This window comes from Danio rerio, chromosome 23, assembly GCF_049306965.1.
Source record: "Danio rerio strain Tuebingen ecotype United States chromosome 23, GRCz12tu, whole genome shotgun sequence".
Lineage (NCBI taxonomy): Eukaryota > Metazoa > Chordata > Actinopteri > Cypriniformes > Danionidae > Danio > Danio rerio.
Window position 1 is genome coordinate 2,330,489 of NC_133198.1, and position 19,182 is coordinate 2,349,670.

Genomic DNA, 19,182 nt, shown 5'->3' on the forward strand with positions numbered 1-19,182 from the left:
GGTGTCCCGTTCTCTTTCGAGGCTGACGGCACAAACCCACAGACTCTGTTGACGTCAGGGAAGCTCTCCTGCTGCGTGTCATGGGCTGTAGGGGAGGACGACGTCCCGCTTGCCCCCCCGTCCGCTCAGCCTGGAGTAGCCATGCACAGGTCAGGGGCAGACAGAGATCAGGCTCTGCTATTTCCAGAGTTGTGTGCTTAAAAATGTTTCTCTCTTCAGTGGTCTCAGGCAGATGGACGCCATCGCTTGCATCGGAGCGTCTGGCTTAAACGACATGAAGAAATTGGGCAAGTGGGCAGCAGAATCTCGCCTCGACCCCAACGACCCCAGCAATGCTTCCATCATGCAGCTGCTCTCGGTATATTGACTGAAATTTAAAACACAAATCTAAAAACAAACTTTTTAGGGTGCTTTCACACCTGTAGTAGGTTTCCTTTGGTCCTGACCCAGGATTAAAAACGGTACATTGTATTCTGTTTCGCACTAGACTGTCTGCTCTGAACTGAACCAGTTGAAACCATAGACATTATAATAGATAGCTAGATGCCTCACAGGGCTCGAAATTAACTTTCTCACTTGGTAGCACTGGTGCTCCCAACCTGAAATATTTAGGAGCACCAAAAAAAATTTAGGAGCACCAGAAAATATTTAGGAGCACCCACCAAAAATGAATGATATATTTGACAAGTTGTATATTAAGGGATTTATTGTATTTGAAAACAACATCAATTGGGACTAACAAAACCCAGAAACAACTATCTAACTAATAAGGATGTAACAATATTGTAAATACCGTCATACCACAATAGTAATTTTTTTTCAATATTACCGTAGGCGCATGACTCAATAAAACTATATTTCTGAGAAAAGTTTGCTGAGGCGAATGAAGCGAACGGGTGGTATTGGGAACTACAATTCCCATCAGCCTAGGCGTGGCCATCATCCTTTGCGGTCTGTTGTCACTAGTCTTTTCACTAGTTTTGTTTTTCCTGTAAATGATTCAATAAATACCGTACCGTGCCATTCATACCGAGGTATTACCGTACCGTGAAATTGTGATACCGTTACATCCCTACTAACTAATGCTGTGATGACTTAATATTTGTGCAATAATTCCAAAATGAATGTCAAATAATTATAAAACAATAATGATGACGATGATGACAATAATACTAATAATGAATTATATTTCTCATCATCATGCTGCCTTGATTGTGCTTTAATGTAAGTTATCTGCTATATAAAGTCCTGCTGTTACTTTGGTTTGCATCAAACACAAATGAAGCATTGTAGTGAGAAGTATTTATTTTGTACTATTGTTTTTATATGCATGTCAATTTAATAAATAATATTTCTGCTACAAAACAAACGAAATAATATAATGAATCGTTCAATTCAATGCTGAAAGCTGCAAAGCCGTCATCAGTAATTAAATAGAAAATTAATATACACCTCAAGAAAGAAAGGACAAAAGAAAGGAAGAAAAGTCTCACTTTTAAAAGTTTTGGTTTCGGTTGGTGTCGTTTTAATGCTCAGCCTCGTTACGCGCTGAATTACATTTTTCTGTGTTTGTGGAAAAGCATGCGAGTCAGCCGACCCAATATGAGGGGGGCAGAGCAGGATTCTCCCGATGACCACCAGCACAATACTGTTCTTTGTTATAACCTGCATCAGTTTAAACTCAGTAAAGGCAAGCTTCTTTGGCGATAGTGTTTTGGTGATGGTGTTTTAGCGGACATTTGCGCTGTTGCAGCCTGATCTCACGAGGAAACGTATGAAAAAGTTACGAATTGCCGTGAGATTGTGTTGGCTGAACATGCAGTGCATGCAACGCATCAAGATTCAGTGTACTTTTCACTCTTCAGCTGTTTGCATTCCTGCGGTCACAAAAGCTCCCTCTCTTTCATCTGACAGCAGAAAGTCTTGAGTGATTGACAACTAATATGAACCAACCCTGCTGAAAAATCCAGCTTAAACCAGCCTAGGCTGGTTGGCTGGTTTTAGCTGGTTGACCAGTCTGGTTTTAGAGGGGTTTTGGCCATTTCCAGGCTGGTTTCCAGCCATTTCCAGCCTGGTCTTAGCTGGTCAGGCTGGAAAATGGCCAGCCAAATCCAGCTAAAACCAGCTTGACCAGCTTGGTTTAAGCTGGATATAGCTGGTTTTGGCTGGACTCCCAGCTTGGCTAGGCTTATCAAGCTGGTTTTAGCTGGTCATCTCCTAGCCTGACCAGCTAAGACCAGGCTGGAAATGGCTGGAAACCAGCCTGGAAGTGGCCAAAACCCCTCTAAAACCAGGCTGGTCAACCAGCTAAAACCAGCCAACCAGCCTAGGCTGGTTTAAGCTGGATTTTTCAGCAGGGAATATAGCGGCAGGGAAGAGCGATTTTACCACGTTTTTAGAAAAAAAATAAAATAAAACAGGTCGCACTACAACCATTATATGCAGTCGCACGAATGCTCCCAATATATATTATGAGGTCGCATAGCTTAAATTTCGGCCGCATATTCGACTAAAATGGTCGCAATTTCAAGCCCTGCCTCATGTCTGCTTCCCTCATGTCTGCTACTGTCCATTGCTTCGATACGGCAACGCAGCCGCCATCATTATCTGGTCACGAGTGCACTATAAACAGAGGCAACTGAATGGAGGAGCTGACGTTTTCTTGGATATAATATACGATAAGGCTTATATTTATGAACTGATTATCATTTAATGGTGTGAAAAAACTCCAGTTATCTACAAGTAAGAAAGCTCAGACTTGTGATGCTTCTCAATCAAACGTGTGTGTGTGAAAGCACCCTTAAATTGTTCTGAACTGGTTAATTATTATCCCAACTTGATGTTGCAGATCCTGTGATGTGACTATTACAGATTCGCACATTGCAATATCGATGCTGAAACAACATACTGTGCTGTCTGCGTCTGTCTGCCTGTAGGTGGTGAGCGGTGGAGATATGGCGGTGCCTGAATACTTCCGTCTGGAGCAGCTTCAGGAGGAGTTTAATTTCCTGAGCGAGGAGGAGCTTCAGCGCTCTCGTCGCTACCGTCTGCTGAGACTGCGCAGTCAGGAGGTGCAGGAATTCAGGCACTTCAAATGCGTGCCGTCCACAGACAGGGAGATATCCGAGAAAGTGTTCCAGGTGAGATCACTGAAATCCTGCAGGGCCCAGCGTGCTGAGAGCAGTACAGTTCCAGATGCAGACGCATTTAACGATTGACAGGGCCAGATGGTATCTGCTGACATTTTTAGGTGTTTCTGCACAGAATTCAGTTTAAAAATCTGCAGATTTATGCAGAATGATTTAAGAGTGTAGGAGCTGAAACCTAACACATACAATACATAATAGCTTAATAGATAATTCACCCCATTTTGCTTATGTCTGCAAAATAAGTGGGATGGACCCTTTTCACAAGACTGTTATGAAGCGTTTAACGGTCCTTGATTTTAATATGTAGATTTTTTTAATAGATCTATGAACATTAGTATGTATTTATTAGGGATGTAACGGTATCAGAATTTCACGGTACGGTAATACCTCGGTATGAATGTCACGGTACGGTATTTATTGAATCATTTACAGGAAAAAACAAAACTTATGAAAATACTCCAAAAAAGTGCCAAAAGTGTCAATGACATACAAATTAGCCATCTATCTGTAAGCTTTGAAACAGGAACTTCAATTTTAATAACAAAAAAATATTAAACCATGTTAAAAAATTAAGTTTCAATTTAGTAGTGTGGAAAACTCATCACATTCAACATTTAATCACTCACTCACTTAGATAGAGATGGGTTTAAAGGAAAATTATCATATAAATATAATCTGGTAAAAGCTGGTATCTCTGGGCATTTACAATGTCCCCTGCAACAGAAAAAAACCCTCTCATTTGGGACTGAGGTTTCTGGGACAAGAGAGATATGACTTGGCCCAGGTTGACAGCAGTGGGTAACGTTGTGCATTGTCTTTCCCCCACTTGAGAAGACAAACCATGAGTGAGATAGAGATCTCATGTCTGCATCAGTCTGAACAGTGTGCTGTGTTTCTGCAGTCCCCATGACTGATTATTAGTCGTATTCCCCAACTTGCAGGCACGTGCACACACAGTGCTCAACCTGTGCAGTGCACATGCCCTTTTTAGTCTTGGATAGAAAGTTCCCTTCCAAAATGACCAAAAGTGCCCCCGCGACGCGACATACCCTCCGTCCCCGCTTTACAGTACGCGCGCGACAACACAGCTGATCAGAACGCGCGCGACAACACAGATGATCAGAACGCGCGCGACAACACAGCTGATAAGAACTCGCGCGACAACACCGCTATTCAGTACGCAAGCGACAACACAGCTGATAAGAACTCGCGCGACAACACAGCTGATAAGAACTCGCGCGACAACACAGCTGATAAGAACTCGCGCGACTACTCGCGAGTCATGCGACTACGGTAATATCGAAAAAAAATTAATATTGCGGTATGACGGTATTTACATTACCGTTACATCCCTAGTATTTATGTATGTATTATATGATTTTTGCATCGAATTACCAAAAAAAAAAAATCACAGCTTGTGTGAGGTGTGTGTAATGCAGTGTGTATGGGAGCAGGACAGTAAATTTGATGATGTTCTCTCTTCTGGCTGTCTTTATCAGTCTCACACTATTGTTTTCCTTCTTCTGAAAGTCTTGATAACACCATCCTGGAGTTTTTCTGTCATTATTTCAGCAAATAGGATTGTAAAATAATGGTTTGTTGTACTCTCTCATTCACTCCACTCTGAATTTACCATCTTTGACGATTTCCGATATTCAGAAACCTGGAAATGTGAAAAGGATCCATTGGACTCACTATTTAATTTTTCTTACGTTTTTTTTATTGAACATTTATTGGATACTGTATGACTTTGCACATTATCAAGGCTATGTTGGAGGGATGCTCTAACAATATCTTGTTGTTATTTATTTATTCAATTTTTTTGACAATGACAATAAGTTGAAGTTTCACAATCAAAATCTTAATAAAAAAAAATAAGGTCAAGAATGTTGGTGTGACTCTGGAGTCAGATCTGAGTTTCAACAGTCATGTCAAAGCAGTCAGTAAATCAGCATACTATCATCTCAAAAACATAGCAAGAATCTGATGCTTTGTTTCTAGTGAAGATTTAGAGAAACTTGTTCATGCTTTTATCAGCAGCAGGGTGGATTACTGTAATGGACTCCTCACTGGTCTTCCTGAAAAGACAGTCAGACAGTTACAGCTCATCCAGAACGCTGCAGCCAGAATTCTGACCAGAACCAGAAAATCAGAGCACATCACACCTGTCCTCAGGTCTTTACACTGGCTGCCAGTTACATTCAGAATAGATTTTAAAGTATTATTACTGGTCTATAAATCACTAAATGGCCTAGGACCTAAATACATTACAGATATGCTCACTGAATACAAACCCAACAGATCACTCAGATCTTTAGGATCATATAAACTAGAAGTTCCAAGAGTTCAGTCAAAGCAGGGTGAATCAGCTTTCAGCCACTATGCCCCTCTCTGCTGGAATCAGCTTCCAGAAATGATCAGATGTGCTCCAACATTAGGCACATTCAAATCAAGACTGAAAACACATCTGTTTAGCTGTGCCTTTACTGAATGAGCACTGTGCTGCGTCCGACAGATTGCACTATCATGTTTTTCTCTTCTTCTTCATTCTTTTATATCACATTTTACCTGTTTTTATGTTTTGTTTTGTTTTTACGCATTTTTATTATTTGTTTTTATTTTTTGTTTTTATTTTACTTTTTTCTTTTATTCTTATTTATGTAAAGCACTTTGAATTGCCATTGTGTATGAAATGTGCTATATAAATAAACTTGCCTTGCCTTGCCTTAATTAGATCCACTTGTGTGGCAAACAAAGCTACTGTTGGTCTCATAATAATACATCAACTGAAAGACAGAAATTATTACTTTACAAATTGTACATAAATTGTCTAAATATTTGCATATAATTCAATAATACTGAAATGAATGGTCACACTTTACAGTAGGGTAGCATTAGTTAATTTATTAACTAGTTAACTAGCCGTTTAACTAGTTGATGTTGTTAGCTCACATTGCTAATTTTGTGGTGAGCAATCCATCTGTGCATGCCATGTCTGTAACATATGACAGTATATTTTACCCCAGTATTTTCAATAGAATTTCTGCACTAGCCTGTTGCTATTGACGGCGCTAGCGCTTACAACAGTCTTTCATCTCGTTTGACGCTTGAACCACTAAATGAATGCTTAAGTCTATTTAACTGAATGTATAGTAACTAAATACAACAAAAATGCTGTAAAAACTTCTTTTGAAATTGAAAATACTCACATTAGCTTTCACCGGAAGTTTTATTGTTGGCTTTAAAACTCAGCTGTGCATAGAGCCCATCTTGAATCGAAATGCACTTCCTGTTTGTTTTGTTAAATTCTCAGATTAGGTCTGTCTGAGGTATTGGGCGGGGCTATCATAATTAACCACACCCCTCCAGCTGTCAGTTTAGACAACTAAAAAAAATGGTGACCAGGAGAAATCTGTTAGGTTGCAATAACTCTCCCCCAACCCCTTTCCTCATCTTTCTGAATGAAAAGCCTACTTTACTACATTCAATCAGCTCGCAGTAAAAAAAAAAGCCACGCCCACTGTTATCTCATTTAATATTCACTTTCTCTGGAAACTGTCACTATAGGAACAAAAAAAAAAGAAAAAGAAAAAAAGTTACTTTAACTGGATGAATATTTACTGTAATAAATGTATTATTCATCTTTCACAGCCTTGACCTAAATGATATTTATATATTTTCGTGGCTTGGGGTAGGGGATGTGAATGGCTGTAATCTCACCTAGGGTGACAAAAAGTCTAGAAACTGCTTTGGGGTCTTGAGGACATTCAGACTAGATTAACAGCTAGCGACATTAAAAAGAAAAATGTAGGAAATCAAAATGGGAAGACTGAACTCCCAATGATTTTTTTGTTAAAAGAGCACGACTTTTCACTTTCTATAAGTGTATTGTAGTGCCACCTGGTGTTGAGTAGGTGTTTGTACAAAAAAAAAAAAACTTTCACAGCGAAAATCTGAAAGAAGCGCAGGGAAATCAGGTTTCAGGGATCAGCAGAGCAATGTGAAAGCATCTTCTGTCTTTAGGATGGATGTAATTCATGCGTTAATTGAATTTATGTTAATTGTTTGTGTTGTGATCTTGTTTTAGGACTATGAGAACAGACTAAAAGAGGGAGAGATCATCGATACGAAAGAGCACATCGATGCACATCGAGCTCTCGTGGCCAAATATCTCCAAAGAGTGAGTGAGGAGAAAATATTGGGCTTTTTTAATTCACACTTCCACTCAAACGTTTGTTGTCAGAATTTTTACAAATGTCTTTAAGACTAATTCTCAGCGGTGTTGTGTTTTTATTATTAAAAAAAACTTTACAATCAGTAGTTTTATTTAGAATATTCCATATAATGGAAACAAAATTGTAAATAATATTTATTTTTTTATATATATTTTTTAACTTTAAGCATCTTTTTTCTGGTCTGTTGAAGCATTTTTTTTTTTTAAGAAATAGATGATAAAGGAACATTGATTATTTTTACTAAAGTTGAAAACAGGTACTTGCAAATATTCAAAGACAAACGGGAATATTATAAAGTAATATTTAAAAAAAAATTATATATGTGTGATATTCTAAATAATATAAAACTACTAATGCTAAAGTATTTTTATACAGTAAAAAGGCACATCTAAAAGTGACATTTATCATAATGGCATTTTTGACATTCATCAACAAGTATTTACTCTAAAAAGTGTTTACTGCTACTTTATTTAGTGCATCTGTATCCAGTACATTAATAATTATTGTTTTAATAAAATTGCCTAACCCCAAAAATGTTATACTGTTTTGTCAGTTTATATTGCATATAGATAGGATTAATATATTGTGTATTGAGTGGTCAACCAATTCAATTGCCAAATATCAAGTTCCTCAGATTTCTGTTATGTGTGTCTGTCTCAGGTGCGGGAGTCTGTCATCAACCGTTTCCTCATAGCCAAGCATCATTTCATCCTGTCTGATGTGATTTCCGAGGACGAGGTTCCTAGCATCGGGTAAATGACTCTGTTACCAATCTAATTTACTTTTTCAGACTTTAATTAGAGGCGTTGGGAAGTTCTTCAACACATTACATGTAATTTTCAAATTTTTTAGGGAATAGTGAACGAGGGTATAGGGCCAGTTTCAGATGCAGTCTTAAACCTTCATGTGCATGCATGCTAATTCATTTAAAAGCTTTTATGTATTTGATGCTGATTATATATCACATTATATTAGCATGTTTGTCAGTTGATGCTGTGAGCATGTCCAAGGCAGTCCAGAGGTTGTCTAATCTTAGGTCAGTATGAAGTGATCTTGATTTGATGGTTCCGGTCTTTTATTTTTCTCTTTTTTTCTCCTGTATGTTTGTGTATTCAGTGGTCCAGGTGCCGGGTATGTTCTGAGGATTTATTTTTCTCGTCCTGTTTTCAGTCTTTATTTTCCTCGTGTTCCTCCCCTCAGATCTGTGTGTTCATGAGCTGCCGTTCTCTGTAGAGATAGTGTAAAGTGTGTTAGAGGTGTCCAGTCCTCACGGCAGTCTGTGTGTGTGTGTGTGTGTGTGTGTGTGTGTGTGTGTGTGTGTGTGTGTGTATGGGTGTGGAGATCTGCTGCACGGTGAGTACTGGGAGTGTATGTTTAGCGCAACTGTGCAAATGTTTTCATTTAATCAACAAAATTACTTATTTGAGGAACACTAAAAGAGAAGTTTAACTGAATGTTAATGCTGCTCTTTTTAGTTATTTATTATTATTATTATTATTATTATTATTATGTATCAATATTTCTATAAATGTTATTATTGTTGTTATTATTATTATTATTATTATTAACATGGTTATTATTATTATTATTATTATTATTATGTATTCATATTTGTATAAGTTTTATTGTTGTTATTATTAGTAGTAGTATTATTATTATGTATTATTTTTTGTATCGTTTTATTGTTGTTATTATTATTATTATTATTATTATGTATTAATATTTGTATCAGTTTTATTGTTATTATTATGTATTAATATTTGTATACGTTTTATTATTATTATTATTATTATGTATTAATATTTGTATCAGTTGTATTGTTGTTATTATTATCATTATTATTATAATTATTATTATTATTATTATTGTTATTATGTATTAATATTTGTATCAGTTTTATTGTTATTGTTATGTATTAATATTTGTATAAGTTTTAATATTATTATTATTATTATTATGTATTAATATTTGTATCAGTTTTATTATTATTATTATTATTATTATTATTATTATTATGTATTAATATTTGTATCAGTTTTATTGTAATTATTATTATGTATTAATATTTGTATAAGTTTTATTATTATTATTATTATTATTATTATTATTATTATGTATTAATATTTGTATCAGTTTTATTATTATTATTATTATTATTATTATTATTATGTATTAATATTTGTATCAATTTTATTATTATTATTATTATTATTAGTAGTAGTAGTAGTAGTATTATGTATTATTTTTTGTATCCGTTTTATTGTTATTATTATTATGTATTAATATTTGTATCAGTTTTATTATTATTATTATTATGTATTAATAATAATATTATGTATTCATGTCTGGTGTAGACGCACTCATAAAGTTAGAGGCTTACAGAATGAGAAACAGATGAGCTGTTTGTGAGTCTAATGAAGTCCTGTGTCTTGGTGTGTGTTGTTCAAATTGAATGTTAACCCTAATCCCTCTTTAAAGGCTCACATTTGGGAGCTTTTACACTGTGTTCTATACCTAGTACAGTACCTGCTGCTTTTTTTTTAATGTGGTATCACTCAAGATTCCAAGCAATTAAGCTTTAAATAATCTTTAAACGATAACAGATTGGTCCCTAAAAATAGTCATTACCTGAGTCATTGGAATTTTTGTTGCATTAGACACAATCCCAATCCCCTACCCCTTAGTTTGCGTGGTCATTTGAAGGGGTCAGGGTTGCTTGGAGGTGTAGGGGTAATAGGAAGAGCCATATAGCCCTTCAATTGGGGGGTGGTAGCAGACGAAAGTGAGGAACGTGTGAAGAGCGGGGATCAGTAAAATGAGGTGCTGGATCAGATTCCAGAGATGCCGGATTCGGCTTGTTCCAGCACAAATTAACCCCTGGTGAGCAGTGTGTAAATGCACAGAACAGTTTTGTCCTTTCTGCAGCATTATCTCACACCAAACATTCTTTTGAGTTCTGAAACCCTAAGATGCACCACACCTCCTATTTGATAAAGTAAAGAGCAGTGCACTGCGCTTTTTATATTGCTAAGCAAACATTGCATCAACTGTCTTGGTGCTGTAGTGCATGACGTCAGGCGCTTTTTCAGCAGTTTTACTTTACTTTTCTACTTTTTTTTTTTTTTCTTCTGCAGGCCCACAGATTTTTAGTTTGTTCATACGCTTAACTTAGGGTGCTTTCACACCTGCCTTATTTAGTTGGATTGAATCGCACTAGAGTTTGTTTCCCCTTTTGGTGCGGTTGGTTTGGGCAGGTGAGAATGCAGCAATCGTACTCGAGTGCGCACCAAAAGCGGACCAAATAAGCGTACCGAGTCCTGCTTGAAGAGGTGGTCTTGGTACGCTTTTAAACGAACCCTGGAGCGGTTAGTTTGTGGTGAGAATATGATCCGTACTAAAACAGGTCCAACCGCAAAAAGTACTGCGCGTTTTCGACTAATTCAGCTGACGTAGGCCGATGCGCTGTGCATTATGGGATATGGAGGAAAATATTTGTTGACAGCGCTTTACCAACAGAGAGAGAGAGAGGGGAAAACATTACCTGATGGATCGTTGGTAATATTTCCGCAAGATGAGCATGTCACAGTTTAGCTAAATTAATTCACGTCTCCTCCTGAAGTGACGAGCGATGCATTAAACACTGTTTTCCAGCTGCGGCCGCACTTCATTCTCGTAATGTATAGTTTGTCTAAAGCAGGGATACAATCAGCCAGCGCAGTCGCCCCTCCAGAGTAAAAGGTTTTGTTTACCTGCGGGAGTTCACTGGCTTTTTCACGCACGTGAATTCTGACCAATCAATAAGCAGTTTAGGAAATATGTTCAACAACATCTGGCCAATGAGAGATGTGGATTTTGTCAGATGACTGCATTTTAGTTCGTTTCAACTGGTTCGGACCAAATCCAGCAGTGTGGTGTGAAAACGACCCAAAGATGGCAGAAAATGCAACACTGTATCATTTATTACCCTCGCAATGTGCGCTATTGTGACATGATGATGACATGTGCATGTGTAGTATTAATGTACCATTTCTTATGGGAGTATCACCCCCCCCTCCCCCCAGTCTTTTATGCTCTGTTTCAAGGACCAAGGGAAATTGTGCAGGCATATTGTTATAAAGCAGAATTGGGATTGAGCCTAAACCAGCTATATTTAAATAATCAGCAGCACCCACTGCTGCATTTTAATACCACTGCAAGAAAAATACACATGAAATGCCAGCATTGTGGTCAGCAGAACATGTCAGGCATGACCAGATCTAGCAAGAGAAGGATGGGACAGTCCAGAGAGGTGGCACAGCTATAGGCCACTGCAGTGAAAATGCAGCAAATCTGACCAGAAGAGTACTGTACTGCACGGTGGAAAAGTGTATATAAGTATTAAAGCGGATTTGTAATATGGTGCATTGTGGGAGATAACAATTATCTCCGCACTGGCTACTTTTCAGGGTGCTTGGCTGGAACCTGTTCAAGCTGGCAGAACCCAAACGGCCCCTGAAGCCCCGCAGGAAGGAGAGGAAGAAAGTGACGGCGCAGAACCTCTCAGAGGGAGACATCAAACTCCTGGTGAACATCATCAGAGGATATGACATCCCTGTGCGCAGGCCTTACACCGGGTATATGAACACAACCACATAAGCAGCTCGCTCTGCACTTCGGGGAACATTTTTCAAAACAACTTTTTATAGGATTATACTGATTCTGATTGGGAGGCCAAAAGTACAGATTGTAAAACAGTCAATACTTAAGGCTCTATTTTGACGGTCCATGTGCAGAGCGCAAAACGCAGGGCGCAAACACTTTCAGGGCGTGTCAGGACGTGTTTTTGCTAATTTAAGGACGGGAAAATCCGCTTTGCACTGTGGCGCATGGTCTAAAAGGGTTGAGTTTATTTTCTTAATGAGTTATAGGTGTGTTTTGAGAATAAACCAATTAGAGTCTCATCTCCCATTCCCTTTAAGAGCCAGCTGCGTCACGCCAAGAGCGCATTCGCTATTTACAGGACGCAAAGTAAGTCTAAGTGGAAAAAATGAGTATTTCACAAGGAAACAGTTAACAGTTTTTTTAACAGAAAACTGTTAAACAGAGCATCTACTGCGTGAGAATGAGAGATAATGGAACTATTTTCACTTTCGCTCTTGGATAGGGAAACCTTTACACACAGACATCAATTAGTCTATAATTAAATAATTTTGTTTGTTAAGCGCAAATATTCGTTTCAAAACTAAATTCAGTTCTAATTTCCAGCAAACGAATAAATGAACAATAATAACAAAATGAGCTCAAAAACCTGAGTTATATCCTAAAACACATGCTGTGCCCCATATGATCTAAAACCTGCAGGTGGGCAAATCTAAGCTTGTTTTTAATAAAACAAATATAAATATGGATATAATAAATAATACTGCTAATAATAATAACATTATACAAAAGCAAATTGTTATGAATGAACTGAAAAAGCCTCCCGAGATGAAGACATAAAAGCAGTGGTTTTTCATATTTATGTAGGCTAGAAAATAATATGTTTTGTAATATTTTAATCCTTTATATTTATATTCTATATCTATTCTTAATATATCCTATATAAATATATCCTAAATATTTACATTTTTTCATATGTAAAGATATTTGCCTATTGCTCTCTTGTGTGTATTAAGCAGTGTGTAAGCGAGGCGCAACTCTGCGCTGGAGTTTAGACCGGGTTAGTTTTGGTCTAATAAAAAATCTATTATAGTTTCTCAAAATAGCAACGCGCCACTACTTCACTACTCTTCACTGACCACTTAGATAGATGGACACTGGAGGGTTTGAAAGCAGTGTTTATCAAAGGATTCATCAGTGGATCATCACAATTTTACATTTTAGGTGCTGAAGTTGGTACTTTTGGCATCCCTACAGTGTTACTGAACATGGTGATTATTAAGTGTTCACATATTAATCACTATAAATTATAGTATGTGTGGAACCCAGCATTTTTTACAGTGTATGTAATTGTAATTAGTTACTTTACACAATGTATGTGTATTTTTTATTTACTTATTGAACTTTCCTTTTAAAGGGCACCTAATCACTTTTATAGGGGGTTTAAGAAAAGTTGTGTTGCATCAGTGTGTAAACATAAGCAGCTTCTAATAGCAAAAATGTATTAATTGTATTTGTTATAATCATACTTGATGAAAACAGTCTGCAGAAACACTTTGATTGACATTCTCCCTTTGTACGTGTCATCAGAGGGGGAAAGCCCCGCCCATTATTAACCATCTCTCCCTCATTAGCATAAGACATCTTGTTTTGAATCTGCCACTATGCTGACACACAGGCATCTAAAGCTCCGCCCTCTTTTTGATAATGGTACAATCTCAATTGAATTTTAAGCGACAGTCACTAAAGTGGCAGGTTTAGAATCAAAGCCTAAATGGCTGAAACTTCACAAACACACTCCAGGAACGTCAGAGACTTATTTTACATCTTGTAAAAATGGACATAATAGGTCTGCTTTAATGTTCAGTGTATGAATTGTGAAACTGTGAGGGGAATGATGACCCTCTTGAACCATTCACTGAACCATTTATAGGTTAGGCAGGGCAAGTTTATTTCTATAGCACATTTCAAAAACAGTGGTGATTCAAAGTACTTTACATAAACAGGAATAAAAGAGACGAGTATAAGAAAATAAAAACAAATAATATAAGAAAAAATGTAAACAGCGTAAAGACAGCAGTGTAGCATAGTTTCTCATTTTACTTTGGGACTTCCCCATTCGGTACTTATTCATCTATTTTGACGTCTCCAACAGATTCAATCTGGGACTTCCCCATTCTGGACTTTTTTTGAACCTATTAATATATTGGACGTCACCTAAAATCGAAAAGTTAAGCTTTAAAGCTGTAATTACGTGCCCCCCGAGTTTAACTGAAATGACTTCTGTGATTGGCACAAAGTGTCAAGTCAAAAAGTGTCCATCCATGCTGTTATGCGTCACAAAAAAGGCTGTTTGATCTGTTATAATTTATTTATTGAACTTTGTTGAACTCTACTTTCAGCAAAGCACCTGTGTCGGCTAAATCTGGGCGATCATTCACAGAGACGTTTACAGCTCCTGCGTCCCAAACCGGTCAGCAGGGCAGTGAGTGGCCCTTTGCGCAGGTAACAGCATCACTGAACTGTAGCTGAACATTTACTTTTAATAGTATTAGACTGTAATGGTGTGTGTTTGTGTGTGCACTGTAGCCTCTGATCAGGCCGTTTGTGGAGGTGTCTTTCCAGCGCTCAGTTCTCCAGACGTCCACCGCTGAGGGTCCAAACCCCTGCTGGAACGAGGAGATCGTTTTGCCATTCAGGTCAGACCAAAACCTTTAGCATAATACCATGTAACATAATAATCTCTGCATGTCACTAGCGACGTTTCCATCCACCTATTTTTATGTGCATTTTGGAGAAAAGAAATACATTAAAGTACTTTGAAATATGATGCAACTTACGTTTTACACTTTAGCTAAAAATGTGATGACATTAAAATTAGACATGTTAGAAAGCAGCAAAGTTTAAAGGGTCACGAAACACCAAAGCTGTTTTGAGCTGTTGACAGTCGTATATGTGTTCCACACTGCTAAAAACACTATTAAGACACCTATATTTCACTAAAAAGTGTAAATTGGTTGTTTTTGCGTTATTTCAAGCAAATTCGTACTTCCGGTTTGAAACGAATTTTTGAAGCTGCGTCACGGTCATGAGATATTAGTGTGTATTCCAGCGTGCAGACTGGACGCCTGTGCCAGAGTGAGTCTTATTACGTCTTACAGTGTGATGCATTAATGCATGAGTAAGGCTTGGTTCAAACCAATCAGCGCGCTCTATTGTGCAACTTCATTAATATTCATTACTGTCACAGTGTTTAGACGACAGAGTCGCCACGTTGTGTTGGCAAAACAAGCATGAAGTGTTGCTTTTATAGTTTGCTGCAGTTAAGTTTTGTTTTCATTTTCTCTCTGTGAGAGCTCTGCTGGAGTCACGTGTGGATTAACAGTGTACGCGACGCTCGACAACAATAACTTACGTGTCTAAGGAGGATTATTGTTTACCTGAGAGCTGTTCTCATCTGCAAACGCTGAGATCCTGATTCGCTTGTAGTCTCCTCTTAATAAAGACGCAGCTCTAGTTGCTGGTGATTGTCCTGTCTCTACAGATTTGGTAAGTGAGCGACCAGTGCTCTTTGTTTATTCAGTTTGTTCGTATCGAACTACGTTAACTATAGCACCGAGTGTAAACATGTTAGCATCACAACCAAACTTTAACCTCGTGTAGGGTTTTCACTGCATTTAGTGACCGGAATAACACACGCGGCTTTCTGACACTACCTGCCGAGAGCATCTAAGTTTCTGGGAAATGCAGAGGTTTTTTTTCTCTCATTCGCCGTGCGGTATCAAACATTGCATGAAAAATACACGCTTAGAGCAGCTCCTCGAATCAAATATCTCGTTTGTCGTGAGGGGCATGAATGAATTCCCTGAATGAAAGAGCCAAACTGCAGTTAAAGTCCACCATTTAATAATTTAGCAAATAATTCGACTACAGATGTCCATGTAGGTTAAACACCATCACTTTCTCCTGTGTGTGAGTATTTTGACTGAAAGTCGCGCGTGCCCAAATAGACACTCCCAAACCCTCCCACTTTAGTTCCTCCGACACTCCCCCCTAAACAGAGCTGGACACGCCCACTTTGCTGATTTTTTCCAAAGTAGAGGTGTGAAAACACCCTGCTGAAACGAGGGGGTTTCATGGCCCTTTAAATGCCATTTGTCAGCTCACTGTTTTGATCTAATGCAAAAAAAAAAGGTCAAGGTTATTTCCATATTGTTTTCTCTCTCTCTCAGTGCTCCTAATGGAGACTACAGCTCCACCAGCCTGCAGTCGGTCAGAGATGAGGTCTTCATCAACGTCTTCGACGAGCTTCTCTACGACGTGGTGGAGGTGAAAAACGTCCACATATGAAACATTATAAACCGCATGATGTGAAACAGACATGACCGCTGTGTGTGTACCCATTCAGGACGAGAGGGAGAGAGGAAACACCATCCACACCCGCATCGAGCGCCACTGGCTCGGCTCCATCAACATCCCCTTCAGCACCATCTACCTGCAGTCACGGGTAAGACAGTATCAGGGGCCGATCACACCGAACGCACCTTTACGTTTTGAAAACACGAGAGGCACCACACTGCCTTTTTGTTGACAAGAAAAAAAGGAGGACAGTGCACTTTTTTTGTCGCTAGGCAATGGCTGAATCAGCTGGGTACTTTGCGAGAGTGTTGCTGTTGATATTAATATTACTTTAATATCGAATAATATTGTGATATTCAAGATTTGTAAAGTCATACAGCTCTGGATAACTTAGAACAGCAACCACAAGCCTCTCCTTCATCTTCAAAGTCTCCTCAACGCAAACCCAGCCCCTGCTGTCATTTGATTGGAGAATGAAACAGACGCGAGTGACATAACACGCTTTTCTGCCCAGAGTTGCCTTTTTTCAACTGAGAGCGCAACTAAAAGTTTTTTTCAACACATAAAGCGCGTTTGGTGTGATCGGCCTCTTATACTCTATATAATAGCGATGTAAAGTTATGTACTTATAATATTAAATATTTTCATATATGACCCTGGACCACACATCGAAAAAAACAGTTATAAAATTATGATATATAATATAATTTGAGTCCTCCACCCCTGCACTAATGTAACCCTCAAAATGATCAGTCGTGATGGAAGCTGACTGAGCGTGTCTGTCAGTAAAGCTAAAAATATCCACATTTGATTCTGGATCTGTGTGTTCAGATTGACGGGACGTTTAAGGTGTGCACTCCTCCAGTGCTGCTGGGATACAGTAAAGAGCGCAGTCTGGGCAGTGAAGGTGGATATGACGCCGTCCGCAGCCCCAGTGAAGGCACTTTCCTCAGCCTCTTCATCACCATTGAGCCGCAGCTCGTGCCTGGAGACACGGTCAGAGAGAAGGTACAGCAGACAAATCTGACATCGTACATTCATACACAGCAGGATTATTTTCATTCCTATTTTTTTATATATATATATATATATATATATATATATATATATATATATATATATATATATATAAATAAAAAAATATATATATAATTTATATACAGTATATATTGTGTTTATATAGAAAATATGTTGTATGTTACCATGTGCTTGTCTGATGTGTTTGTGTGTAAAATACGGTTATTTTTCTAAACAGCCACAGAATGAGCGCTTATTAATTCTGAAAACTATTATTTATTTTTGCTAATTATTATTTTTGTTTATTTTAGTTAGTGTTTCAGCGACTGTTGTTTGTTTTTTGTTTAATTTAAATTTTCATGAATTGTTTTATGTTTTCTTCGAAAATGTTTTGTTTAGTAATAGTTTTCTGAGTTTGAGTTTAGGAGGTCTTTCAATATCCTTGTCTTTCTCTTTGCTCTTTTTCGCACTGCTTTTAATAGATGAAGGAAGTGAAGGTAACGCATCTGGTGTCTGATATCCCAGAATTCCTGGTTTTATTAAGGAATGTTTTGGAAACAGCACAAGCGTGAAAAGCTGCCCACTACCGCAGGAAATTATTACTAACATCTCTCAATTTGTAGAATCAGAATATAGGGGTGTACTATATTTACAGACTGGAAAAATATCTACAATATATGAGGTGACAAAAATATGATGCGCAAAACAAACGAGAACACAAATTGAATGCAGTCATAATGGGGCTTTGATTCAAATAATGAAAGCAAAAATATCCCTTTATAAGTGTTATATAATTAGTAAGATGTGATTCATTTAGTAAAATCACAAAAGCAAGAGTGCTGTTTTCTTGAATTTTAGCACATGAGTGTAATCTCAAATGTGATATTTTAAACAGAATGTTTTTTGGTTTTTTTTCACATTTCTCCAAAAAAGATAGTTGAGACAAATCTTTTTTTGTCTCAGTGCAGCTCTATGGAGTTTGTTTCTGAATCGTTTTGGTTTAGAATGAATCATTTGAGTCACTAATTCAAAAATAATATCATATAGAGATAGGAACAAGCCTTGTTCAGTAAATCACTCATTCCGATAAGGATTTACTTCCAGCTGTGTTTTAGTGTCACATTTATATATCAACGACAAGCCTACTGTAAAGCACACAAGAGCAGCACAAAAACACACTCTACAAGTCAAAAATATCAATATGACTAGTCAAAATCAAACATCCCCAATATAAAATCACCTTTTCTTACTGTGTGAGTCTGTGAATTAAAGCATTGAACTAATATATAGTGAAGTAAATGTTTTTTTTTTTTTAGATTTATTTTTGGCCTTTTTGCCTTTATTATTAGATAGGACAGATTTTTTAGACAGGAAGCGAAGTGGGAGAGAGAGACGGGGGTAGGGTAGGGAAATGTCGTCGAGCCGGGATTCGAACTCGCGACGCCCTGACGTGCTATTGCACCATATGTCGGCGCGCTAACCACTAGGCTATTGCGCCGACAAGTGAAGTAAATGTTGAAATAGATGAGTACACTGGACCACATGCATGACCAAAACATCAGTAACCTTGACAAATTACAGATATGAACTCAACTTTCACATTTGGATGCTGAAAAATGACTGTCTAGATAGAGAACAATCACCCACAGGATGCATTCTAACCTGTGAAAGGATTCAGGCATAGTGAAATTGCTTATAAAGGGCACCTATTATGCAAAAATTAGTTTTTTTAATGGGTTTAAACACAGTTGTGTGCCAGCAGTGTGTGAATATAAGCAACATCT

The 19,182-nt window shown here is 37.7% G+C and overlaps 1 protein-coding gene across 20 annotated transcripts in view; it reads left to right on the forward strand.

Moving 5' to 3' along the window:
* Positions 1 to 19,182, forward strand: part of cc2d2a (coiled-coil and C2 domain containing 2A) — a 62,735-nt gene that overhangs the window by 31,711 nt on the left and 11,842 nt on the right. For 6 of the 20 annotated variants that reach the window (XM_073939665.1, XM_073939667.1, XM_073939658.1 and 3 more), the window contains 13 exons: positions 2 to 149; positions 220 to 358; positions 2,937 to 3,140; positions 7,237 to 7,329; positions 8,045 to 8,136; positions 8,501 to 8,515; positions 11,830 to 11,997; positions 14,425 to 14,527; positions 14,612 to 14,721; positions 16,255 to 16,351; positions 16,431 to 16,529; positions 17,213 to 17,389; positions 17,881 to 17,895. In XM_073939665.1, coding sequence (XP_073795766.1) covers positions 2 to 149; positions 220 to 358; positions 2,937 to 3,140; positions 7,237 to 7,329; positions 8,045 to 8,136; positions 8,501 to 8,515; positions 11,830 to 11,997; positions 14,425 to 14,527; positions 14,612 to 14,721; positions 16,255 to 16,351; positions 16,431 to 16,529; positions 17,213 to 17,389; positions 17,881 to 17,895 — 1,460 coding nt within the window. Of the gene's footprint in view, position 1; positions 150 to 219; positions 359 to 2,936; positions 3,141 to 7,236; positions 7,330 to 8,044; positions 8,137 to 8,500; positions 8,516 to 11,829; positions 11,998 to 14,424; positions 14,528 to 14,611; positions 15,572 to 16,254; positions 16,352 to 16,430; positions 16,530 to 17,212; positions 17,390 to 17,880; positions 17,896 to 19,182 lie in introns of all 20 variants that reach the window. The other 14 variants (XM_073939666.1, XM_073939668.1, XM_073939661.1 and 11 more) reach the window with 4 other exon arrangements.